Below are 26,869 nucleotides of genomic sequence, written 5' to 3'. Positions count from 1 at the left end.
TATTAAATAACCATTGTAGTTCAAAGGTGAAAATAACAGGTTTCAATCCTGCATTACTTTAACATCTAAAAGTAATTTAACAACAGGTCACACGCCATGACAACTTACTGCTTTCAGACAGACATTTAAAACTTTTTAATCTCACTCAATCTTTACAACAAACACAGCAGGACGTTCCTAATCTTTTTCTCAAATGCAGAATGGGGTAGGTTTCTGTTTCCTGAATTTGGGAGATTGGGGACAGAAACCTACAAAACCTAAAATAAAACCAACAAGTGACTCTGGCACAGAGCCAGGGGATTCACAAACCTCCAGACGAAGTACTTTGAGTCCTTACACAGAAAGGCTTGGGCTTGAGTTTAGCTAGTCAAACCACAAAAAGATTACAGCTATGTAAATCCAATAAAACTGTATAATAATAACCACTGTATGCTAAACCAGCTTCTGTGGCCAAGTCCTGACCTACAGGACAGAGATTTGAACACAGCGGGAAGGAAGGGGCAGAGACCACCCTGCCCCGCCACCGCTTTGATCAAGGGCGCAAAGCTGGTGTCACAGCGACAGAAAACAGGAAACACCGTCTCTAAGAAAAGTCAAAGACGACAGGGCTCCTGGACACAAAGCTTGAGCAGGTCCTAAGTTAGAGAACACTAACAAAACTCTGTCCTGGCCACGCTGACGTCTGAGGCCAGATCTCTCACAGATAGAATCCTGAGGAACTGATGGCTGGCCACCATGAGCAGACAAACTATAATCCTGGTGGCTTTAATAATCATGTGGGCTGCTTCTCCTTGATGTTATCTCTGTGTAGACATCTAACCAGATGTCTTTTACAACTTCTTCTCAGGTAAACTTGTCTTTCCTAAATGCTTTCTGTCTCTGGCTCTCAGAGGGAAAGAAAATCTGGAGAAATTCAGAAGCTCATCAGTCAGCGGCCACACCATCACTTCTGCTGGTCAGGAGAGCCAGGCTGACTCACTTGGGCCCCCAGGGAGCACGTGGGGCATACTAGCAAACGGCATGTTTCCTCCCAAAGTGCTGTCACGTATTCCTGATGCCTCCCACACGCAGCTCCTGCAATGGCCCTGGTGGGGACGACTCACCTTGACAGAGTTATCTTGACTAGAGGTGGCGAGAATGTGCTCACTGTCTGGGTGCCAGTCCAGGCCGTGGATTTTGGAGAGGTGGGCTGCGAGATACTCCACTGCTGTACTGGGTTTCTGTGACACAGTGACACTAGGTGTGTTACTTTCGAAAGAACTCACTGAATGTCTACCACAGAACAGGCTGCTGGGTGCTGAGGAGACGCTGAACTCTGCCAGGACAGTTACGGCCTCTGCTCTTTCTTTATTCATAAGCTCTCTTTGTTTAAACCAAATACACCCAACAACAGAAGACATCCCCAGATCTCTTCCACATGCCCTGTGAGTAAGTCTGACAGGCTCATTTCTACCCACTCCAGAGGTATGATTTACTAAGAGATACAGGTAGTGACTACTTCTCATCCTTTCAGAGTGGACCATTTCTGTTCCCCTTCCTGACGTAAAAAGAGGGACTGTGGCGGTCACAGGAACCCAACCTCAACCATGAGGGTAAGAGCACACATATGTCTTCTAGTGACTGAGCACTAGGATCCCAAACCTACCTGTGCACACACATCCTCCCACTCCGACACATAATTTAAAGTGTTAAAAAAGAAACTTACTAAACTTTTCCTTTTTTAAAGGGGTAATCCAAATTCAATAAAAGATTTAGATACAAAAGACATTCACATCAGTGTTATTTAGAACTCTAGAATGTCAGAAGCAACTTCTAGAATCAGTAAGTAGGGAGTAATTAAGTTGAATAAGTTATACTACAACTATGTGAACTCAGTCTTCCGCCCCTCAACCTGTGAGCACTGGGGCTACAGGCATGCGGACCAAACCTGGCCTTATTAAGAACACTGACTTACACTGAAATGTGTGACGAATAAAACCAATCACAAATTTTAAAAAAGAGAAGAAAAAAAGAAGGAAAGGGTGCTATCGGCCTACGGCAGACTAGACCAACGATACAGAAGACAAAAACAAACCCTGCTATGCTGTTCCAGTGTTTCGAAATCACCTTCTCCCGAGAGCCCCAGGAGGCGGCAACTTCAGCACACTGCACAGTGCACCCCAGCAGGTCTGCAGCCTATGCCAGCACACAGGATGAGCCACCCCAACCCTGCTTCACTTCCCGCTTTTCGTTCCAATGTGTGCAGTAGTCTCTGTACAGCTAGAACCTTACTGTCAGCCCCTGGGTTAGGACATGGTAAGGGGGAGGGGAGAGAATGAAGAACACTGGGTGTGGCAGCACGTGTGTGCAGGCAGAGGCAGGTGGCTGTGAGTTCCAGGCCAGCCTGGTCTATATAGTAAGTTCCAAGCCCGGCAGGGATACACAGTGAGACCCTGTGTAAGGACAGGAAAGCTTGGATCGGTTACAGTGGCTTACCTGATGTGCTGCTCACAGGGAGCAGTAAAGTGGGGCTCTATCTTAGGTCAGGCCAGGTTTACTGTATTAACCACTGATTACAATGCCTTCGTTTTCTACCCTCCAACAGCAATTCAGGTGAGAAGCAAATATCATCTGGTTACAACGACAATTTGCCATGCCCCATAGGATTCTTCAATCCATTGAGACAAGTCCTGGGACTCAATGACACCCTCTCCACACCCTCTAGGGGAAACTAAATACCAACGACAGGAGAAAGGTCACAGGGGACAGGTCACTCACCCGCTTATCCCATATCCGTACGTCACCATCATGGCTGGTGGCAAGGTAGTTAGCGTTTTTTTTATTCCATTTGACCTGGGAGGCACCGGCTGCAAAGAAAAAAATAAAAACATAGGAAGAATGCCACTGCCCTCAACGTTCTCCGAGGCAGAGTGAAGCATGTCCAGGAGAGCTGGATAATGAGCTCTGATTCAGTAAGCAGAGAATCCTCCCAGTTTCTATGGCTGCACCGGCTTCTCCGCCAGTACAGACGAAAAGAGTGGCAAATAAGTGAGTTAACACATGGGAACAAGATCACAGTCACCTGTGGAGGAGATCATCTCTAAGGGGACAGCCACAGGAGCGACTTACAGTAGCAGGAATGGGGGAATTCGATTGGTAACAGACTTGTCACAAAAATCTGACTCCCAGATGACAACAGAAAAGCCTCACTCTCACTCTGACCCCCTCACACTCTATTTTTTCATTGTTGTTTTTGCGTAACAGTCTTAGGGAAACACTGACTCAAGATTTAGAGTTAACCCAGTTCGGGCAGTACACCACCCCCATTCTTTTTTTTATTTTTCTTTTGAGACAAGATCTCACTATGTAGCCCTGGCTGGGCCAGAACTTGTTATGTAGAACAGACTGGCCTTGAACTCACAGAGTTATGCCTGCCTCTGTGCATCACCACACCCAGCCCTACACATCCCTACTGATGTTCATCCCCCCATCAGCACAGTTAGTTTTAGCCAGTGCCACTGTGATCATGAGCTCAGGATGACATCAATTGGCCTGGAGCTCACCCATGAGCCCCAGGGGTCCTCCTGCCTCTTCCTCCCTAGATCTGGGATTACATCCCACACCACCGTACCAGGCTTATTTTACATGAGTTCTAGGGACCAAACTGGGGTGCCATGCTTGGAAGGCAAGCACATTGCCAAATGAGCCATCTCTCCAGCCCTCAGAGATTGGGTGTGTGTGTGTGTGTGTGTGTGTGTGTGTGAGAGAGAGAGAGAGAGAGAGAGAGAGAGAGACAGAGACAGAGACAGAGACAGAGACAGAGAGAGACAGAGAGACAGAGAGCAAACACATCATAAAATATTTGAAGAAGTAATATAATATCCAGATTTTGCTTCAAAATAATCACAAAGGGAATGACGGTAAAACAGATTGGATATATGATGACAATTACTGACACTAATAGTGAGAACAACACTGCAGATAACCTAGGATCAGGGTTAGGGTAGGACTCAGCCTGAAGCAAGCATCTTGGAACATGAGACTTAGAATTCCACCCAGCCACGATGGAGCATGGGCTGTGAGTAGTCAGAGTCGTGAGCAGGATGAGTGAGAAGGGACTGAGGAAGACAAGTCAGGGGTGTACATACTTACCTACAGCTGACAGCGCAACAGTAGGTTTTCTCGTGTCTCTGAAACAGATGAAGTCAAAAGTCAAACGCCTGTTTCACTGTATACCAGCAGCCAGATCGTGCCATTCACCCTTCCCTTACATTTCTCTACTCTCCTCTAGGAGAATTTGGAATTAACATTGTTTTGAGGACCTTTAAAAAAAAAACAATAAAGATAGCCAGGTGGTGGTGGCACACGCCTTTAATCCCAGCACTCAGGAGGCAGGGGCAGGCAGATCTCTGAGTTCTAGGCCAGCCTGGTCTACAGAGCAAGTTCCAGGACAGTCAGGGCAATACAGAGAAACCCTGTCTCAAAGAAAAGAATCAGAATCTCTCAATGCTGTTATTATTCCTAGCCACAACAGGCAACAGTCACGGTATAATGCTGCAAGGACCTTCCCGGTGTTTAAAAACTACTATGGGAGCTGGGGGTATACCTTAGTGGTAAAGTACTTACTAACATGGAAAAAGCCCCGAGTTCAATCTCCAGTAGAAAGGGAAAAAAAAGAGAAAAGAAAATGCCAGGCATAGTAGCATTTGCCTATAATCTCAGTACCCCAAAGGCTGAGCCAAGAGGATTGTAAACTCAAGACTAACCCAAGACACTATGTCAAAAAACTAAATAAAAGGTGGGGCATGACGGTTCACACCTGGCTCACACTTGACATCCTACATCCCACAGGCTGAAGTAGGAGGGCTGCCACAGCTGGAGGCCAGTCAGACCCAGTCTCAAAAGCAAAACAAAAGTGGACATAAAGGTTCATGTCTGTAATCAGAGCATACATAGTGACTTTGAGGCCAGCCTCAGCTACACGAAATCCTGTGCTGGGCCAGGGATACAAACTGCCCTGAACACTCCCTATAGCTACGAGGCAGAAGCAATAGATAACAAAGACTGATATTTTTATCAAATGGAATATTGCGCATCTTAAAAAGGAAGAAAACTCTGACATATGCTACACATTCAGGGATAAACCTTGAGAACCTATGCTAAGTGAAATAGCCAGCCACAAAAAGGTAAGAACTGTAAGCATGACCTTTTCTTATAGGAGGTAGCTGAAGTGGTCAGATTCTTTTTTTTTTTTTTTTTTTTTTTTTTTTTTGGTTTTTCGAGACAGGGTTTCTCTGTGTAGCTTTGCGCCTTTCCTGGAACTCACTTGGTAGTCCAGGCTGGCCTCGAACTCACAGAGATCCGCCTGGCTCTGCCTCCCGAGTGCTGGGATTAAAGGCGTGCGCCACCACCGCCCGGCTGAGTGGTCAGATTCTTTAAAAACGAAGTGGAACTGTTGCGGGATATTACTTTAACTATGTAAAGGTGGGTTGCATTTGTTTAACTAGGCAAAGATGTGTTACATTTATTTATGTTGTATTTGCTTAATTATGTAAAGATGTGTTGCTGTTTTACCTTGCCTGCCTAAGGCACCGGATTGGTCTAATGAAAAGCTGAATGGTCAATAGCTGGGCAGTAGAGGGATAGGTGGGGCTGGCAGACAGAGAGAATAAGTAGGAGAAGAAATCTAGGCTTGAGAGAAGGAAACTAGAGGAGAGAAAGTGGGAGATTCCTGGGGCGGGCCGGCCAGCTAGCAGGCCAGTCAGCTACATGAGTAAGACATACAGAAGGAAAGAAAGGCAAAAAGCCCTCAGGCGAAACACAGATGAAGAGAAACAATAATTTAAGTAATAAGAGCTAGCAAGAAGTGAGCCTAAGCTAAGACTGAGCATTCATAACTAATAATAAGTCTCTGTGTCATGATTTGAGAGCTGGTTGGCTGCCCAAAGAAAGCCTGCTACATGCAACTGCAGTTGGCGAGAGCTGAGTGCACAGTTCCAAGTGCTGGAAGGAATGGAGAGTTGCTTAATGTGTGAAGTTTAGGATCTGTAAGATAAACCTTTGGAGACAAATTGCAGAATAATGTAAATGTAGCATGGTTTAGCAGCAGACTCAAAAAATGGCTATGATGACAAATTTTATATGTCATCACAATTTTAATAAGGAATTGTTGTGTGATATTTTGATTGTGTTCTGACAGGTAAAGCTTGCTTGGAGTCAGAGGGTGGAACTAGCCACTAGCTAACCATAGAGGTTTGGAGGACTGAGAGGGACAGGAAGTGGCCTGAGAGAGGATCTCAGCCCTTTCGGTGGAAGGAACTGGAGAGGTAGGAAGCAACTGTGACTGCTCCCCTGCTTCTCTGATCTTTCAGGTTTTTACCCTGATAGCTGACTCCTGATTTTTGTTATTGATAAGATAAATTAGAGTAACACTTCAAGGAATCATTACTGTTGATACAAAGAAGCACAACAGCTGACTACCAAGTCAGGGGGAAACTTCTTCCACAGAGACATAGGAGAGAAGCAGGCGCCTCCCGGGGGCTGAGGAGGCTTACTATTTAGCGGTTCTTAAACTTCCCGCATTGACATTCCCTTTTTGCCTGAGAAATTTTCATGCAACCCTAGGGTTCACAGGTTTATAAAATAGGTGTAAAATCAAAACACCTCAGATTCATTCTGTGTGTGATTCTGGATTAATTTTTAGGTCACTGAATGTTCAGAAATCTTTTCTTGTTGCCAAATGTTTTGAGACCCCCGCATTTGGTGTGACTTAAATATCTGAGGAAAGAATGTCTCCTCCCACCCCCACCCCATTTTTTGAGACAGGGTTTCTCTGTGTAGCCTTGGCTCTCCTGGAACTCACTCTATAAACCAAGCTGGCCTCAAACTCAGAGATCCTCCTGCCTCTGCCTGCCAAGTGCTGGGATTAAAGGCGTGCTCCACTATGCCTGGCTAATTCAGTGTCTTCAAATGATGAAAATACTTGTTGTCTGTAAATGAGGGGTGCTCTCTAATCCTGCCCCACAGTGCCCTGAGGACATTTTATTTGCTGAAGAGCTTTCCTCTTCACTTCTGGATTCCATGCTTCCCCTCAGATGTTAGACCTTAGACTCATAGACTCCAAGGGCTGGTCTGCAGGTAACATGGCCGCATTTGGTCAGGCCAGGCACACATACCTTACTGCCTCAGAACACTTTTGCTAGTCTAACTAGTCTGTTCCCCATCCATCTCTGGCAGGGTAAAACAACCCAAAGTTACTACCACGAGGGAGGCAGTGGCCGGGCCGCAAGGGGGCCTCCAATACAGCGGCGTCTGCAGACCGCCCCCTCAGAATGGCTAGCTCTAACGATCACTAAAAGCGGCACTGTTCCTAGACAAGCCAGACCTCAGGCTGGGAGCTCCTTTAACCTTACTTTATGAGGTGCACCCCTGTGTGGAGGCCATTAGCCCCTCTTTGACAGCAGGGGAACAGAAGCCTGACAGAGCCAGTTAGAGCTAAGCAGATGTCTCCGCAGCTCATCATCTGCCACCTGAGCAGACCAGCTCGACTCGCAAATACCAGCATCTGTGCTGCTTTGCCGCAGGGATTCGCTGGCCTCTGAGGACTGCTTTGCAGAACCCTGACAAGCCGGAAGAGCTGGGGAATTCAGACTTCTGGGGGTAGCCAAAGTCAGCTGTGATTGCAGTGCTCTGCTTCCCAGGCCCTCGGTGGGGCACAGCTGAGGAAGGAGTTTCCCGGCAGAGACTGACGTTTTCCCCAGGAAGACTGAGCTCTACAGTGGTGCCCAGGGAAGACGTGCCTGCTTTTCACGGCCTTCCAGATCTGCCCGTCTTCATCCCTGGCAGCTCTTCTCTCACCTCTCACTATACCTGCTCTCAGCTCCTCGTCTCGGGATCTGATCCACGGGAATCAAACTAAGACACTTAACCTCTAACGGTTTCCAACTGTCCACCAACTGAGTGGCGAAGCCGCGTCGCTGTTCTTACTTGATATCCCAGATGTAGATGTAGGTGTCCACAGAGCTGGTAACCAGGAGATCTGGCTCAAACACTGCCCAGTCCAAGTCGCTGGCAGAAAGAAAATAAAGAGAACACAGAAAGACGGAGCTTCAATGTCTGGTTCCAAAGCGCTGACAAATCCAGTCCCTAGTGGCTCCATGCTGTCTTCACAGTGTGCTTCCTACCATGGCGCGGGGCAAGGCACTAAGGTTCTTTGCAGGTAAACAAGAGTTAACTGAGCTCAGAAGGAAACCCGGGTCCTGCCACCCAGAATTGCCAGCCATAATCCTGCCCGCTCCCGAGAAGAAATGGGGCATTTCAACTTAAAACACGCACAGCTGCAGACGGCACAGAGCTGCAGTAAGGTCCTGCTGGGCCTGCCCTTTATCTCAGAAGAGCATAACTTTTCCCTTTCTCTCTCCCTCTCCCCCTCCCCTCTCTCTTTTGTTTTGTTTTGTTTTTCAAGACAGGGTTTCTCTATATAACAGTCCTACCTGTCCTGGAACCTGCTCTGTAGACCAGGCTGGCCCTAAGTGCTGGGATTAAAGGCGTGCGCCACCACACCAGCTTCTTCTATCTCTTTCTAGGCCTGCTTTCCCTAAGACTTTTTCTCTAAAGGTTCCCTCCTCTCTGCGGGTGACTGACTGACCCTCTGTGCAGGTTTAATTCAAACAGCATGGCCTTTTCTCTTTCCCTTCTCCATCGTCTTCTAGGCAGTGGTGAGAGCTATAGCTTACCACCCTGGAGTTGTCTTTAACTCTTAAACTGCCCTAAAGCTTTAAAAACATCAACAAACAAGACATAAGCTCCTAATCTCTCCTAAGAAACAAAATGTAGAGGAGCCCAACTCTTCCTCTCCCAACTCTCTTCCTCTTCCTACTCTCTGAATAAACGGACAAAACAAAGAGGAAACATACAAAGTTATCTCTGAACTATCAACCACGGGAGCCTTGGGTAAACCCTCTGAAGCAGGAGAAACTTATTTCCTGCTGTTACCCTCAGTTCTCGGAAAGGCAGGACTCCACAGACATCCTGCACACACAAGTATCTAATCTTTCCTGTTACTTCCAGGTCCTCTTCCCCAACCCTCTGCTCCCTCCCTGCTACAGCTCTCCAGGAAGAGGAAATGGAGACCCAGAGGGAAGGAGGGTCAAGGGACACTCCGGAAGGCCTCATGTGGGGGGCAACTATGGGATGCAAGAGTTCCGTGAAAACCCACAGCGGCTGCCTGGCGTATCCTTTCTCTCCTGACCACTAAGGACCCGAATAAGGAGACTGTTGTGTAACAACCTCTCTCCCTCCTGCAGCCAAAATCAGCCCTGACCCTGTACTTTGGACTGGGCTGTAGCCAAGTCTTCTGGGATCCAGGTTATGCTCCCTAAATTTTAACAGGCTGTTCTCCAGGTTACTTTCACTTCGTGGCATTTGCCTTGAAGACTGAGGCCCTGTTGGCTCCTCGGGGCAAATGCAACACAGCAGGTCAAGCATGTGAAATGAGCATCTTCCCTCATCAAAGGACTGTGACCAAGTGCCACAGGCCAGGAAGCTGCCCGGGGCAATGCCTACCTGATCACTCGAGTGTGGCCCTGTAACGTCGTGCCAACCTCCCCACTGCCGTCCTTCCACTTATAGAGATCGACCCGCTGGTTACTCTGAAAAGCAGCAAGGAGGAGAAGGCCGTGAGTGGCACAACCATGCTGGAATGGGCGCTCTCACCTCAACTGCCTAACGTAAAGAAGAGGACGCCATCTAGAAGCCAACTTGTGTGCCAGAGATGCTACAGGGTAAACAAAACAAACTTCAAGTCCAGGAAGTGCTGTAGAGAAGATCAGTCAGCAAAGTGGTTACCACACAAACATAAGGACCTGAATTCGATGCCCAACGCCCACATGAAAAGCTAGGTGCAGAACCTCTATGCTGGGGAAGGGGAGAAAAGAGAATCCCTGAGGGGTTACTGGCCACTCTGTCTAGCCAAATTAGTGAGCTCCAGGCTCAGTGAGAGACCCTGTCTCTAAAAATAAGGTGGAAAATGGTCAAGGAAGACATCCCACACTGACCTCTGGCCTCTACATGCATGTAGACACACATGAAATCATACACACACACACACACACACACACACACACACACACACACACACACGCGAACACATATCCACATGTACACACACAAATAATGATAATCATAAAAGGCCAAGCATGGAAATCTACAGTTGCTCTAGAGCAGCAGTTTTCAACCTATAGATTTGCGACCCCTTTGGGGGTCGAATGACCCTTTCACAGAGGACACCTAAGACCACTGCAAAACGCAGATATTTACATAACGATTCATAACAGTAGCAAAATCACAGTTATGAAGTAGCAACAAAAATAATTTTATGATTGGGGGTCACCACAACATGAGGAACTGTATTAAAGGTCACAGCATTAGGAAGGTTGAGAAGCACTGCTTTAGAGAAAATGATGAACAAAAATCTGGAGAAAGACACCAGAGATGACATAGTCCAAAATCTTCTGAGGTGTGATAAGGTTCCCAGAAAAGAAAAAGAAGCTAGGTGTAAACACTGGGGAATTCACATATAAATAGACACTGGAAATCTACAGCGGTTAACCAATCTAATGAACTCCAATTAGGAAAGCATCCCACCCTTGAAATGGATAAAGTAGTTTTGTTTTAATTTATTTTTAACCATCTGCATGTGTGGGAGTGGGTATATGCCTGTGAGTGCAGGTGCCTTCACAGGCCAGGAAAGGCCAGAGGTTCCCCTGGAGTTAGAGTTGCCGACAGCTGGGAGCCACGCAAGGTGGGTGCCGGGAACTGAACTCAGGTCCTCTGCAAGGGCAGTTCTTGCTCTTAACCATTGAGAATCATCCCTCCAGCTGATGGATGAGGTGTTTGATCCCTCTAAAAGCAAAGAAGGCCAGCTCCAGACCAGCTCACATTCCTCTCCTCAGAGTATCTTTCTGATCATCTGCCATGCAGCCCTTAGCTAGTCAGATTGTCACTAACAAAGAAGGTAATTCACTACACACAGAAATGAAGGCATCTACTTGCTTCTCTTAAAAAAATCTAGATTCAGTCCCTAGAAATAAATACAAACCCTGACACAGACTAGGGGCCAGCAAATTAACTATACATATACACACATACATATAAAACCTATAAGACACCTTGCCTCTTTTTTCAGAAACAGGCAAACCTCTCCTTCTTAAGATTTATTTATTTTTATTAAACGTGTATGGGTGTTTGCCTTCACGTATATCTGTGCAGCATGTGCATGGTGCCCATGGAGGCCAGATGAGGGCGTCAGATATCCTAGAACCCAAGTCACAGACACTTATGGTTGTGAGCTACCATGTAGGTACTGGGAATCAAACCCAGGTCCTCTGGAAGATCATCCATCCAGTGAGCCATTTGCCAGCCTCACAAACCTCTTTTTTTTTTAAACTGAGCAATGAAGATTACATTCTCTTCTCTGTGCAGGACAAAGACTTGCCTTAATAACACATTTAAAAAAAAGACAACAACACGTAAATGAACTCACCGAAGCTGCAAAATAGTGTGCAAAGCTGTCATGAGGATTCCACTGCACAGCTCCAATGTCCCATTTACTCTGGCGGGAGATTTTGCGGTGACCTTCAAAAGGGGCATCTAGATTGACGATGTACAGGAATCTTCGGCTAGAACAACATCAACATTATAGCAATACAGCAACGTAAGAGCATGCACATTATGATAGAAAAGCACATGGAGAACTGCAGGCAGTTTGCAAGCAGTACTCCAAAAACTCGCAGATACACATGACAATTATCTACTCTGAAAGGCATACCAATGACAAGTGTAACCCAAGCTGACGGTTAAGCAAGGGGGAACAGTGTCCCCATGACAGCTACCTCCATATTTGGCCTTCACTACCCATATCCACTCAGGAGAGAGTGTCTGCTCCCTCTGTATTCAGCTCCAACCTGCTCCTCTCCCAGTCTTTCCCAGTGCCCCAGATAGGATTGATTCCAGTTCCATTTTAATCCCACTGCAAGGTCTACATTTCAACTGTGTTTTCTCGACAAGAAGGCTATCAAAGGTTAAGGCTCTTGTCTCAATTCACCTGCATATCTGGAAACAACACCAGGTCTAGAATATCTTTTAAAGCCCAATATCACCAGGCACAGAGCTTTACACTCAATAAATGTGTTAAACACACTTATTACTGGGTCAAAATCCTGCAGAAAAATCTCAAATTCCTCTGCAAGTCTACTAGTTAGAAACAAAATCAGATCCATCAGGAAGTGAACTAATGACCCAAGAAAAAAGAAGAGCAATCGCCGGGCGGTGGTGGTGCACGCCTTTAATCCCAGCACTCGAGAGGCAGAGCTAGGCGGATCTCTGTGAGTTTGAGGCCAGCCTGGGCTACCAAGTGAGTCCCAGGAAAAGGCGCAAAGCTACACAGAGAAACCCTGTCTCGAAAAACCAAAAAAAAAAAAAAAAAAAAAAAAGAAGAGCAATCAAAGTAGCATCGGAAAGCTGTATAGTAAGTTTAAAGTGTCAATCAATATAAAGAATCTGAAAAATAAGAATGCTTTGTATTTTTTTTTTTTTTTAAGAAAGAAATTACTGCTGGTCTGTGAATTAACATCCCTGCAGTAATCCGGCATTGATTTTTAATTTGAGAACATGCTAAGCCTCTGGGTATCAATGAGGACCAATGAGCTCAAGAAAAAAAGATTAACAGTCCCCGTTTGGAAAGACCAGAATTCTAGAGAGGAGCAGAAACTCTAAAGAGGGATGATGACTAAGGGAGAAGGCAGCTAACACAGGGAAGACGGAATTTCACAGACCTTCTGGAACGTCTAAGAGAGTTGATGCAGAACGAAGATCTAGAGGCAAAGGAATCAGGTACTCTTGGAGTAGAAAGATGGCACCCTCCCATTAGGAGGAAAATCAGTCCTGACTACGAACTTCATCCATGAGCTGTTCCTCCATTACTGGGGAGCTCGGACACAGTGCAGACGATGGAGAACAGCAGAAAGGGGACTCTTGAGGATAGACACCAGTGACTCAACGTGTTTCTCTTCATTCCCAACCCCCAAAGCCCTTCCAAAATATAGTTTAAAAAAAAAAAAAAAGACAGGAAGCCACACGGCAAAGAAAATTGGAGGGGAAATGGAAGCATATGGACAAATGGTAACTGATAATGAGTAACGGCAGATAATAAGCCCAAGTGCTGAAGGCAGGAAGTGTCTCAGAAGCAAGCTGATTTGAGGTGTAGGGCCTTGTGGCACCTTCTCTAGGCAAAGAGGGCTGGAAGGCAAAGCAGAACGTAACAAAACAAGACTGTCGGGAAGCATGTGAATGGCTATCCCAATCACCCCTTACTCTTTTTTTTCCAAGATTTTTTTGGGGGTAGGAGGGTGTGCAACTGTGCCCACAACTGGGGGCCAGAAAAAGAGTCCCCCTTTCTAGCACTCTCCGTCTATGCCTTTGATTTCAAATAGCAATTCAAAGTCTTTTAAAGTTGTTGAAAATTAAGAAAATCTAACAGAGGGCTAGAGAGATGGGCCAGTAGTTACGAGCATTGGTGCTCTTGCAGAAGACATGGGTTCAGTTCCCAACACCCACACCATGGCTCACAACTGCCTGTAACTACAGCTTTGGGGAATCTGACACCCAGTTATGGACGCTCAGGGCACCATACACATACATAGTGCAAATATATAAATTCAGGAAAACTCATACACATAATTTTTTTCATCTTAAAACCTCACTTACTACCCTTGCAGAGGATCCGGGTTTAGTTCCCCACACCTACGTTAGGGACTCACAACCACCTATAACTCCAGTTCCAGGGGATCAAATGACCTCTGGCTGCTGTGAGCGCCTACACACACCACGCCATAAATTCATGCAGGGACACACATAAAAACAAATAAACAATAAAGAAGTAAATCTCAAAGGACAATCTAATGAAATGAAATAAAAAACAAAAAAAAGAAAAAGGCCAGAAAAGAATCCACTTAGGAGAATTAACACTAACAACTACAGAAACAAAGAAAGAGGAAAGAGAAAATGGAGGGGAGAAAATTATCAAGGATATAAGGCAGGAAAAGCTTCCCAAACTAAAAAATACATAATTCAGATTGGAAGGGCCTTCTAACATGCTAAAAAATACTATAATGTAATCAGAATGGTGACTTCATAAACATATATGTTTGTAAATTTATTTGAGCTATTCACTTGACATTAGTATAGTACATATATCTCACTACATATATTTTAAAATTCTTTTTTTCCTTTCACTGAAAGTAGATTTTTGCCGGGCGGCGTTGGTGCATGCCTTTAATCCCAGCACTTGGGAGGCAGAGCCAGGCAGATCTCTGTGAGTTTGAGGCTAGCCTGGTCTACTGAGCGAGATCCAGGACAGGCACCAAAACTATACAGAGAAACTCTGTCTCAAAAAACAAAAAAAAAAAAAAAAAAAAAAAGAAGAAAGTTTCCCCTCCCTCTACTCCTACCCAGTTCCTTCCCACCTCCCCTCCCCGCCAGATCCACTCACTTTCTCTCATTAGAAAAGAACAAGCTTCTAAGAGATAACAATAAAACATGACAAAATACAATATAATAAGATGAAGCAAAAGCTGTATTGAAGTTGGACACAGCAAACCAACAGGAGGAAAACAGTCCCAAGAACTGGCATGATAGTCACAGACCTACTGCTGGGGATTCTTGCTCTTTTGGGGGGCCTGCCACTCAGCTCCCAAATAAATCACACATGGAGGCTTATTCTTAATTACAAATGCCAGCCTTAGCTTGGCTTAGTTTCTAGCCAGTTTTCCTTAACTTATCCAGTCTATCTTTTGCCTCTGGGCTCTTCCTGTTCTCTTCTGTAAATCTTATTTTTTTTTTTTTAAGATTTATTTATTTATTATGTATACAGTGTTCTGCCTACATGCATGCTTGCAGGCCAGAAGAGGGCACCAGATCTCATTACAGATGGTTGTGAGCCACCATGTGGTTGCTGGGAATTGAACTCAGGACCTCTGGAAGAACAGCCAGTGCTCTTAACCTCTGAGCCATCTCTCCAGCCCCTGTAAATCTTATTCTTACTCTATTGCTGGTTGTGTAGCTGGGTGGCTGGCCTCTGATGTCCCCCTCCTTCTCTGGCTTCTCCTTTTCAATTCTCTCTTCCCAGAGTTCTCCTATTTATTCTCTCTGCCTGCCAGCCCCACCTATCCTTTCTCTTGCCTCACTATTGGCCGTTCAGCTTTTTATTAGACCATCAGGTATGTTAGTCAGGCACAGTAACACAGCTTCACAGTGTTAAACAAATGCAACATAAACAAAAGTAACACATCTTAAAACAATATTCTACTACAGAGACCCACCCATTCTCATAGTCAGAAGTACCATAAAAATCCTCAGCTGAAAGCTATAATATATATGCAGAGGACCTGGTGCAGACCTGCTGTGGGATGGTCTGTATGTCAAATGTGTTGCTGATTGGTCAATGAATAAATCACTGATTGGTCAGTGGCCAGGCAGGAAGTATAGGCGGGACTAACAGAGAGGAGAATTGAGAGAACAGGAAGCTGGGTGGGGGAGACACTGCCAGCCGCCATCAGGACAAGGAAGATGTAAAGTACCGGTAAGCCACAAGCCACGTGGCAAGGTATAGATTAATAGAAATGGATTAATTTAAGCTGTAAGAACAGTTAGCAAGAAGCCTGCCACGGCCATACAGTTTGTAACCAATATAAGTCTCTGTGTTTACTTGGTCGGGTCTGAGTGGCTGTGGGACTGGCAGGTGAGAGAGTTTGTCCTGACTGTGGGCCAGGCAGGAAAACTCTAACAACACAGACCCATGTAGGCTCTGTGCTTGCTGCTTCAGTCTCTGTGAGTTATCTGAGCCTTGCTTAGTTAATTCAAAGAGCATTTTATACGAAAATGAAATGGAGCCCTTCAAATTTGGGCTGGAAATAATATAAGCATGTACATGCTGAAAAACACAATAAGGCATTAGCACATGTATAATTTCCGGTCACATAATTCCAATTCTCTAGAACATTAAGGATGATACTCTTCAAACCAGCAAATGTGGGAAAATCTAACATTCAGAGTGCCTAAGAGTACTTATGGGTCATTAGTATTGCTACATGATACAGAGTATTTCTATCCCTCTATTTACTTGGATAAAACAGTATCAACTGGGGAAATAGCTTAGGGGGTAAAGTATTTGCTGTGTGATTAGGAGGACCTGAATATGATCCCCAGAACCCACGTGAAAAAGGCTGGGCATGGTGCAGACGCTGTAATTTCAGTGCTGGGGTGCAGGAGACAGGTGGATCTCTGGACCTTGCTGCCCAGCTAGCCTTGTGTACTCTGTGAGTCCCAGACCATCAAGAATCCCTGTCTCAAAACTGAACAAACAAGGTAGTCCATGCCTGAGGAATGACACCTGAGGTTATTCTCCAGCCTCCACACACACACACACACACACACACACACACACACACACACACACACACGCACACGCACACGCACACGCACCCCTCTCAATAATGAAAGAGGGAGGGGACAGGAGGTCCTCTGAGCCCAGACACAGGCCCAAGCAATCATGGAGAAAACTTCACAAATTTTAGAGATAAAAGATAGAATTTTAGCCAGGCGGGTGGTGGCACTCGGGAGGCAAAGGCAGGTAGATCTCTGTAAGTTCAAGGCCAGCCTGGTCTACAGAGTGAGTTTCAGGACAGGCTCCAAAGCTACACAGAGAAACCCTATTTTGAAAAAACAAACAAACAAATAAACAAGATAGAATTTTAAAGGTTTTAATGAGACAAATGCAGTATATGTGAAGAATCTAGAATTTCTACATAACGGTGACTCAGAAGGCTGAACAAGAGGATTACCAGTCCAAAGCCAGCCTGCACAACTTAGCAAGACACTGTAAGAAAAGTTTTAAGAAACCACAGCGGGTGGGGGTGTATGAGAATGCAGCTCAACAGTAGAGTACTTGGCTGGCCTGCGTGAGCCCTGGGTTCAGTCCCTAGTACTTCAGGGGGTGGGGGGACCTCAAAGAACCTCAAATATCAACTCTTATCAACTGTTATACAACTACAGTGGGAAGTAGAGGAATATCAGACAGGTGTAACCTGTGACCTATGGAGCACCTGGTAAAAGTGCCAGATCCTCATCTTCGATTGTAAGAAGTCAACTTACAATGTCTACGATGGACACAGCCAGATCTAGCAGTTATTTGGAAAATGGAGACAATGAACTGGAAGGGCTGAAAGATCGTCAAGAACATGCTCCTGGACAGGAGATCAAAGACGGAAATGCTGAGGGAGGCAGACACTGCTGCTCCACACACACACACAGGCTTGGCAGCACCACTCAACCCTAGACCATTACTCCTGTACACACACTTCCTCAAGAACACAATACTGCTGGGGGGGGGGGGGGGTGTACACCTTCAATCCCAGCACTCGGGAGGCAGAGCCAGGCGGATCTCTGTGAGTTCGAGGCCGGCCTGGTCTACAGAGCGAGATCCAGGAAAGGCGCAAAGCTACACAGAGAAACCCTGTCTCGAAAAACTGAAAAAAAAAAAAACCCCACAATACTGGTGGGGGTGGGGGGTGCACATCTTTAATCCCAGCACTCAGGAGGCACAGGCAGGCAGATCTCTGAGTTTGATGCCAGCCTGATCTACAGAGTGAGTTCCAGGACAGTCAGGGCTACACAGAGAAACTCTGTCTCAGAAAAAAATAATAATAATAATAATTAATTAATTAATTTTAAAAAAGAACACAATACTGCAAAGAGTAAGCAGGCAATTAATGATGTCATACACCACAAACCACTGACCTGTATACTCTGAGTAAGTGAACTGTATGATGTGTTGATTATATCCTAATAAAGCTGTTTTGTAAGAATGTTTGTTTTAATTATTCATCTATGTGTGTGTTGGGGTGCACATATATGAGATCAACATTGGCTATCTCCTTCAATTGTTCCCTTCCTTCTTGTGGGGGGGCCATCCCACCCCCACATTCCCCCAGAGTACTCTTAAGTAGAAGCAGCAGGAAATGTTAGAAGGAAAGAGGGGGGAGAAACAGATAGAAAATACAGGATAGCCTCAGGAGGGCCTGGATCCTAATCCATCCGGCCCTGACTGTCCCTGCCAAAGGGTTTTTAAGGGAATTCCAAGGGGTGGAGCAAAAGACCTCCTCACAGAACAGCCAAATGCAGCCCATCTCAGACCTCTGATACTCAGGCCCGTGGTCCAGTCATCCTCTTTATGCAGACCTGCTGGGTAAAGCCACGAGGAAACCTAAATGGGCTCCCACACCTTTTTTAAGAACTTATTTTATTTTTAATGGCATGGATATGTGTGTCTGTGAGGGAGATTTTCACGTGAGTGCAGGTGCCCAAAGAGGCTAAAAGAGGGCCCCTAATCCCCTGAAGCTGGAGTTATAGGCAGGTGTGAGCTATCTGATGTGGGTGTGTTGGGACCTGGCTTGGGTCTTCTGCAAGAGCAATATATATCCCTAAGTGCTGAGCTCCCTCTCCATAGCCCTTTTTTTTTTTTAAAGATACGGTCTCTGGATGACCATGGGGTTTGTAGGCTCAGCTAGGCTGTCTGGACAGTGAAATTCAGGTATCCTTCTGTCTCCACTTCTCCAGAGCCAGGACTACAGGCATGTGCCATGCTCGACTTTTCCTGTGGGTCCCAGGGATCAAGTTCAAGTCCTCATACTTGCATGGCAAATGTTTTTACTGGCTAAGACAGCTCCCCAGGCCTAATTCTGGGTTGTTTTGTTTGGTTGGCTTTTGATTTTTTTTTTTTAAAGTGATCAAGAAATTAGATCATGATAGAAATACATCATTTCCAGCCAGGCAGTGGTAGCACACATATATACAGAGACGCAGGTGGATATCTGTGAGTTCAAGACCAACTTGGTCTACAAAGTGAATCCCAGGCCAGCCTGGGCTACACAGTGAGACCCTGACTCAAAAAATAAGCAAATAACGATGAAATTGCTGAAAATAAAGCTAACTTTGAGAGGGAAGGGCAGTGATTTTAAGTAACATGAAAGGGAAGGGGTCTCTGCCCATTAACTGTATTCCGGTTCAATGCTAGGGTTATTAGCAAAGGCCAGAATTTTACAATTTTTGAGTAAGAAAATCATGTAGGGGGTTGGGGATTTAGCTCAGTGGTAGAGTGCTTGCCTAGCAAGCACAAGGCCCTGGGTTCGGTCCTCAGCTCTGGAAAGAAAAAAAAAAACCAAAATCATGTAGTTCAATTCCTTCTTGGTGGAAGTAAACTGCTTGTGGCGGCTGGTGAGATGGCGCAGTGGGTAAAGGCACTTGCCACATAAACCTGACAGCCTCAATTTGATTCCCAGATCTTATGGTGGAAGAAAAGAATTGATTCCCCAAAGCTGTCTTCTCACCTCCACAAATGCACCATGGCACACATGCACCTGCACACATGTATGCACATGCACACACATATACACGTACAAATAACAAATCATTTTTTAAATTCATTCAGGAGAAAACCGAGGTCCAGTTAGGTAAACTGACTCAATGTCCAGCACTCACTGCATCATCAAACTAGAACCCAGGAACCCTCAATCCTCCTAACCGCCCCTTTGAGCACACTAGACTGATTCCTTAAGAGACTGTATGGTAACAAGAAAACTGCAAGCTCAAACTACAAAAGACTAAAATGTGAGTTCACTGCTTACCTGTGAGAGTGAAAAAATACAAAAAATACAAACACCCGCAAAGAATCCCTGCAACTGCCCTTGTGGTCCACAGGATGTGAAAACTAACCCCCTCCATTGTCCTCAAACATAAGGATATTTTCCAATTTCCCAGAAACTCATAACGTATCCCCAGAACTCGTGGCAGACGAACTCTGAAGGCTCACTTACCCAGAAAGCACTGCATGCTGCCCAAGACAGTCCACAGACATAGCAGTTGCCTGTGAGAAAGAACACAATTTCAGTTCTGCCAGCAAAATAGCCAGGGGAGAAGACTGACCGACCTGTGGCTCGTCTTCCTCTCAAGCAGTCAGTCCCCAGCTAACAACAATCAACTATCAGGTACTGGAGTCCTCTGCCGTGGGTGCTTTCCAGGGACTCTCAGCCTTCCGAGTGCTGTGACCCTCTAAGAAGTTCCTCATGTTGTGGTGACCCCCGCCATAACAATGTTTTAGTTTCTGCTCCACAACTGTAATTCTGCTGCTGTTATGAATCGTAATGTGAACGTTTTTGGAGATAAAGGTTCATCAAAGGGGTTGTGGCCCACAGGTTGAGGACCACCGCTTAAAGCCCTTTTCTTTCCCACCTAAATCTCACGTTTACTTTGACAACCCGACAGCTTCTATTTCTCACACACACACACACAGCAGGACTATACACAACCAAGGCAGTGCACTCTAAATTAAGAAGATGGACATTCTAGAGCCCTCATAGAATGTGACTAGCACCAGAGCAAGAAGCAGCTAGCTACTAAACAGAGTCTCTCCCAAGGAGAACCTAACCTAGGACACTGCCACCTAGTCACCCATAAAATACACTCATTCCTTTCCATAGCATGTGGAACCTGCTTGAAGCCATATGGCACATTATTCAAATACCATCCCTGCTGAATCCAAGGTTTTATTCTTAATATTTTAGCTATTTTTTATTATACAGGATTATATAAGGCCATTTCCATTCAAGTTCATAATGTACTTTGAGCATATTCCCACACATACCCCTGTACCTTACTCTCCTCCAAGGTAACATTCTTGTTACTAATATGTCCCATTCATATTCAGTCTGAAATTCCACCTCCCAGTTCCTAGTGAGCACAATCGTCATGATTCAGTACCTCATCCCCCAAAGACTGCAGCAGGTCTAGTGAGGGTGAGGCAGGTGGCCGACCAGAACCCTGGCCGTCACAGCCTTACACTGTCATCTGTGTGTCATCTATCTGGTCACTGAATACTCTAAGTTCTTTTCCAAGACAGCATGCTGGAAGAATTCACTTCATGCATGCTGTCATAGTCATAAACTATAAATGGTAAACACCAACCCTTCCCTCTCCCTCTCCCTCTCCCTCTCCCTCGCTTTACTAATGGTTTTCTCACACTTATCTACCACTTAAAAACCATGTCATGTGTCATACTGGAGACATGAAGCCAGAGTGCTCTCCCAGAGAATGGGAGGTGATTAAAAGGCATCCTTCATATTGCGCTAGAGTCCTGAGCAGAGAGCCTGGCTATGAAGGCAAGCCGGACGCCACGCCATCTCTAGAACTCTGCTGTGTGATTTAGAGATTAATGCTACAAAGAGGACAAAATGGTTTCTCCAACAGGGCAGAGTCTTCCTAGAGGGCATTTGGTGGCAGAATCCTACCACAGCCCCAAGATTCTGGGCTCCTGATGCACACACCTTCACCCTGCTGTGCAAGGCTAATAAAACACTGCTCCAGCTATAGCTGCCAATGGGCTACTGATCCAAGTAAGGGGCCAAATCAGCCGGCCTTAAGATAAAGAAATTTGAAGAACCCAAGTATCCATCAGGGGATACATAGAAGATTAAGAAGATGTGGTCAGCAACACAATGGATTATTATCAGCCTTCAAAAGCGTGGAATCTCCTATAGATGCTACAACACAAATGATTCTTACAAGATTATTCCAAGTGCCAGGTGAAACTCACCACACAAGAGACCAGTAGAAGATAACTCCACTTAAGGCACGTATGGAGGTTTGAATGAAAAATGTCCCCATAGGCTCTGTACTTAAACACAACGATCCCCAGCTGTGGAGCTGTTTGGGAAGGTTATGGAACCTTTAGAAGGTGGAGCCTTGCTGGAGGGAAGCCAGTCACTGGGGGCAGCCTTCTCCCTCCCTCTGCTTCCTGTGTGTGATGGAGATGTGATCTCTCAGCTTCCTGTTCTGGCCCTCATGCCTCCCCTGCTTTATGGATCTTCCTCTGGACCCATAAGCCCAAGTAAACCCTCTCCTCCTTAAGTTGCCTTTGGTCACAATATTTTATTACAGCAACAACCACCAAGAAAAGTAAGTAACACAGCAGGAAAGCTCTTAGAAACAGAACGGAGAGGCCGGCAAGGTTGGGAAAATTACGTTTAATGAGTATAGACTTTCTATTTGGGATGATGAATAGTTAGGAAGGAGAGGCAACAATTGAGAGACCTAATCATATTGGCTATTTAAACTGGTCTGGAAGTTAGAAGGGAGGGGGATTCACTGTGCCACCTATGAAAGTGGAAAGGGTCACAGGGCAAGGACCTGATCTCTGGGGGCTGACAGTAACCCCTCAGTAACAAGCAGTAAGGACGCAGGAACTTCTGTCCTAGACCCCTAGAGACTGGATATTGAAACCACCTGAACGAGCTTGGAAGTGGATTCCTCTTAAGTGAAGCCTCCAGGTGAAAACACAGCTCAAAGATGCCTTGATTTTGGCGTGAGGCACTGGACAAAGAAACCAGCCATGCAGGGCCTGGACTTGTGACTCACAGATATCTGAGCTAATAGATGGGCATTGTTTTAAGGTGCTAAATGTGTAGTGTACAGTATACAGTAATAGAACACTAATAAAGCATGATCTGGCAACAGTCCAAAAATACCATGCCTTTTGTCTCTGTTCTACCTCTAGTACCTACCCCAAAATACAACAAATGTTTTCTGAACAGAGTTGTTTACTTACAACTACAGTATACATCTAGACAATGGAATATTCTAGTACCATTTTAAATAACATGAAAATACATCAAAACTGCAAATATATCAACCACCATCTTATGGTATCTTTTACACGTTTGTTTATTTATTTACTGGGGGTGGAGGGTACATACATGTATGCCATGGTGTGTGTGGAGGTCAGAGGGCAACCTGCAGGAGTTAGTTCTCACCTTCTACCTCATGGGATCCAATGCTTGAACTCAGGTCATCAAGCTTGGTGGCAAGTGCCTTTATCCACTGAACCATCTTGCCAGCCCAGAAAGTTACTTTTTAAAAAGAACCATTAAAAAAAAAAAAATGCTACCACCATGTGTAGGAACACACAGGAGGATTATGCTGGGTTGCCCCATGAGGAACTGGAGAAAGGGAAGTCCTCTTAACAAGACATGAAGCAGCTGCCTGGAGAAAGGGGTGATCTGTAGGACAGGAGGCCGTGGTCCAAGGCCTTACTGCTGACAGGGCACCAGAGGCACCAGAGGCTCCACAGTTCAGAACAACGGACGTGGGGATTTTATCTGAACCAGAAGGGAGGAAAGGAACACTTGCAGTGACCCTGGTAGAACTTCCTGTCTGCCTTTAGGAAGGGGCTTGCTGCAGATTATGGATAGACCAGAGACATAACTGAGAGTGGTATTTTATCCCTCCTGTTAAAATTTATATTGAGGACCGGTAAGATGGCTCCACAGGCAGCCGTGCTTGCCATGGATGCCTGACAACCCACAGTGGAAAGAGAACCAACTCCACAAAGCTGTCCCCTGGCCTCCAAAAGCATGCTGTGGCACCCGTGCAGGACACACTTATACACACAGAGTAGTCAGTGAGACTTTTTCAAAGAAAGATATCTTTAAACAAGGCCAGAGGGGTGATTCAGTAAGTAAAAGCAAAAGCCCTTGCCATGCAGTCCTGACAGCCTAAGTTTGATACCTGGAACCCAGGAGAAAAGCCAAACACAGCAGCACACATCTGGAATTCCAGCATTCCTACAGTGGGGGCAAAAACAGAGGGCACCGCCTCAAAACAAGGTGGGAGAATCCACTTCTAAACAGTTCTCTGACCTGCGTGTGCGTGTGCGTGTGTGTGCGTGCATGCCTGTGTGTACGTACACACAGAGCAAGCTGTGCATGGTGACGCGCACCTGTAACACTAACACTTAGCTGCAACAGGACTACAGGTTCAAAGCCAGCATGGGCTAAAAAAACACAAAAGCAAACAAACAAAGCCACCTAGAACTCCTTGCTTCCAGGATACAATTTTCCTGAGATTTCACTTAAGTTTGGACATGCCTTCCTAGTCTCTCCCGACTCAACTACTGGCTCCCATGCTCTGCACAGTCTCAGTCTGTCACTTCTTACCGGGAAGGTCAGGAGCCTCCCACCAGCTGTGCTCCCTGTAATCTCAAAGCTGCTGCTGAAGCTAAATCTGGTCTTGGCTTTGCAGAGTCAGCACGGTTGAATGCATCCTTAGTGTAGCATTAAAGACCACCCTGGAGCTTCCTGTTCATTCCTATAACCCATCTCACAGCTCTGCCTTCCAAACCCTGGCCCAATATCCCAGCCATTATGAATTCTGTAAAATGAATTCCTTCCAGTGCTGAAAACTCAAGCCTGTCTCTTCCTCCCTTCCTCTCTCACCTCAGGACCTTTACACCAGTCTGCCTCGAAGACACTTCTGTCCACTCTTTGTGTGTGTGGGTAGAGGGAGGCGGGGGAGGGGGGGTAGTGTAGTAGGTGCAGTATACACGCATGCACCTGAGTATAGAAGCCAGAGGTCAACATGGAGTGTCTTCCTCAATTGCTTTCCACTTTATTTATTTATTTAGATACAGAGTTTCTCACTGAAACCTAGAACTCACCAATTTAGCTAGGCTGGCTAGCCAGCAACCTCCAAAGATCCTATCTCTACCTCCTCAGTACCTGGTTCCCAGGGGTACACCACCACACCCAGCTTTTTATGTGAGTAGCAGGGATCCAAACTCAGTTCTGCATGCTTGCATGGCAATTACAATTACAACTCTTTACCCTTTGAGATTCAGTATAAACTCTTCTGAGGTTTTGCTGGGCCATCCCCTCACACACACCTAGTGTGAATTAGCTGCTTCAGTATTTCCACAGGACCTAGGGTTTCTCTTTTCCTAACACTTGAGATACTGTAATAGTATTTATATACTAGTACATTTCCTCCATTAGATTGCAATTTCCTTAAAGGTAAAGATCAATTTGTAAGCACAATGCCTAGCACATGGTATTAAATAATATATTAATTCAATGAGTATCTGGTGTTAAAGGCAATTTAAGTCTTTTTTGTTTTGTTTTTCAAGACAGGGTTTCTCTATGCAGCCCTGGCTGTCCTAGAACTCAGAGGTCCATCTACCTCTGCTTCCTGAGTGCTGGGATTAAAAGCATGCACCACTACGGCCTAGCCAATTTAAGTCTTAAATGCTTATGCAATAGAAAAACTAGTACATTAATGTTCATAGCAACATTACTCATTGTACCCCTGAAGTGGAAACAATTCAAATGTCCAACAATTGATGAGTGGATGAATAAGATGTTATATAGACATACAATGGACTATACTTAACCATAAAAAGGAATGAAACTCTGACACATACTACAAGCATGGATGAACATTGAAAAGTGTGAAAGAACTCAGTCACAGAGACTACACGTGATATGATTCCATTCATGTGAAGACACATTTGTTTCTTCCTTAGGTCAGATTTCCAATGTACTAACAACACAGATTAAACACTTAGGATACGCTGGCCACTGCGCTAAGTGCGCTGCACAGATATCCTCACAGCTACTACTCTACAGATAAAGTGTCAGGGAAGAGGAAGGGCAGCAGGCCTGAGGCTAGCCTTATGAAGGCTTCCCTGTAATCACAGCTCTTGGCTTCTGTCTGAAATCTGGATTTGGGGACTGTTCACACCAGCTGCTAAGAGTGACTTCCTGTGGCTACTCTTGAGCTCACTTTCTTCCTGAGGAGGGTCTGCACTCATGGTACATGTTGTAATCCCTAATCAACCAGGATCCAAACAATACTTTGGGCACTAACACTGGAAGAATTAATGTCCTGTGTGACTCCATACCAAAGGACCCCAGGGAGCCCGGGGCTCCTTTTGTCCGATCTCTACCCCCTGTGACTTTGCTCTCTGATTTTATTTTATAGACTTTCACTGTACTTTCTCATCATCCTGGGGGTGCTCCGGGCAGCACAAGTGCCTCGTGTTTGCCTCGCTTTATGGATGAAGAAACTGAAGCTTAGAAAGGTAGTATGCCAGGGGCTGGAGAGATGGCTCAGAGGTTAAGAGCACTGGCTGCTCTTCCAGAGGACCTGGGTTCAATTCCCAGAGGGCTCACAACCTCCTGCAACTCTCTAGGTCCAGGGAATTTGATATCCTCTTCTGGCCTCTGCGGGCATCCACATGCATGTGTATACAAACACGTGCGCCAGCATGCACACACCAATTTTTATTATTATTTTATTTCTGTGTATTTTTGCCTGTGCACCATGTGAATGTCCAGTGGAAGAGGCCAGAAATTGTTCAATCCTCTGGAAGTAGAGTTATAGACAATTGTGAGCTATCATATGGGTGCTGGAAATCAAACCTGGGTCCCTGGGGCTTTTTTGTTTGTTTGTTTTGTTTTTGTTTTTAACAGCCAGGTATTGTAGCACATGCTTGTAATCCTAGAGATAATGAAGTAAGGACAGGTGGACGGCTCCTGAGGATCAAAACCTCTGGCCTCTACATGCATGTGCACATACACACTTACAGATACACATACACATAAAAAAAAAGTGTGTGTGTGTGTGTTCCCAGGTTCATCCCAAATCAATGCCTAATTTATATACAGGCTGAACCAATGAGACTCCACACACAAAAGAGCTGGGGTAACCAGATGACACCTCATTTGAGATCCCTCCCTGCTGGAGGAAGCTCTTACTCTACTTCTCAAGGAAACCTGGTCCTTTTGTTATTTGTTCTTAATGGCCAGACATTGTAGCACATGCTTGCAATCCCAGTGCTAAGGAGGTAAAGACAGATGGATTACAAAGATAATAATAATAATAATTAATAAAGTAGAAACAAACTTTAAAAAAAAACTAGGGCCTCAAGCATGCCAGGTAAGCACTCTCT

The 26,869-nt window shown here is 45.4% G+C and overlaps 1 protein-coding gene across 4 annotated transcripts in view; it reads right to left on the bottom strand.

The window, feature by feature from the left end:
* The window catches only part of Wdr59 (WD repeat domain 59), a 73,989-nt gene that overhangs the window by 42,122 nt on the left and 4,998 nt on the right, over positions 1-26,869 (bottom strand). For all 4 annotated transcript variants that reach the window (XM_052727328.1, XM_052727330.1, XM_052727331.1 and 1 more), the window contains exons 2-8: positions 19,908-19,957; positions 11,522-11,657; positions 9,544-9,629; positions 7,966-8,046; positions 4,132-4,169; positions 2,758-2,846; positions 1,104-1,220 (exon numbers count right to left, since the gene is read on the bottom strand). In XM_052727328.1, coding sequence (XP_052583288.1) covers positions 1,104-1,220; positions 2,758-2,846; positions 4,132-4,169; positions 7,966-8,046; positions 9,544-9,629; positions 11,522-11,657; positions 19,908-19,957 — 597 coding nt within the window. The remainder of the gene's footprint in view (positions 1-1,103; positions 1,221-2,757; positions 2,847-4,131; positions 4,170-7,965; positions 8,047-9,543; positions 9,630-11,521; positions 11,658-19,907; positions 19,958-26,869) is intronic.

This window comes from Peromyscus californicus, unplaced genomic scaffold (assembly GCF_007827085.1).
Source record: "Peromyscus californicus insignis strain IS unplaced genomic scaffold, ASM782708v3 Scaffold_8__1_contigs__length_139910024, whole genome shotgun sequence".
In the NCBI taxonomy this organism is placed as follows: domain Eukaryota; kingdom Metazoa; phylum Chordata; class Mammalia; order Rodentia; family Cricetidae; genus Peromyscus; species Peromyscus californicus.
This window is presented reverse-complemented; position numbering and strand designations above follow the sequence as displayed.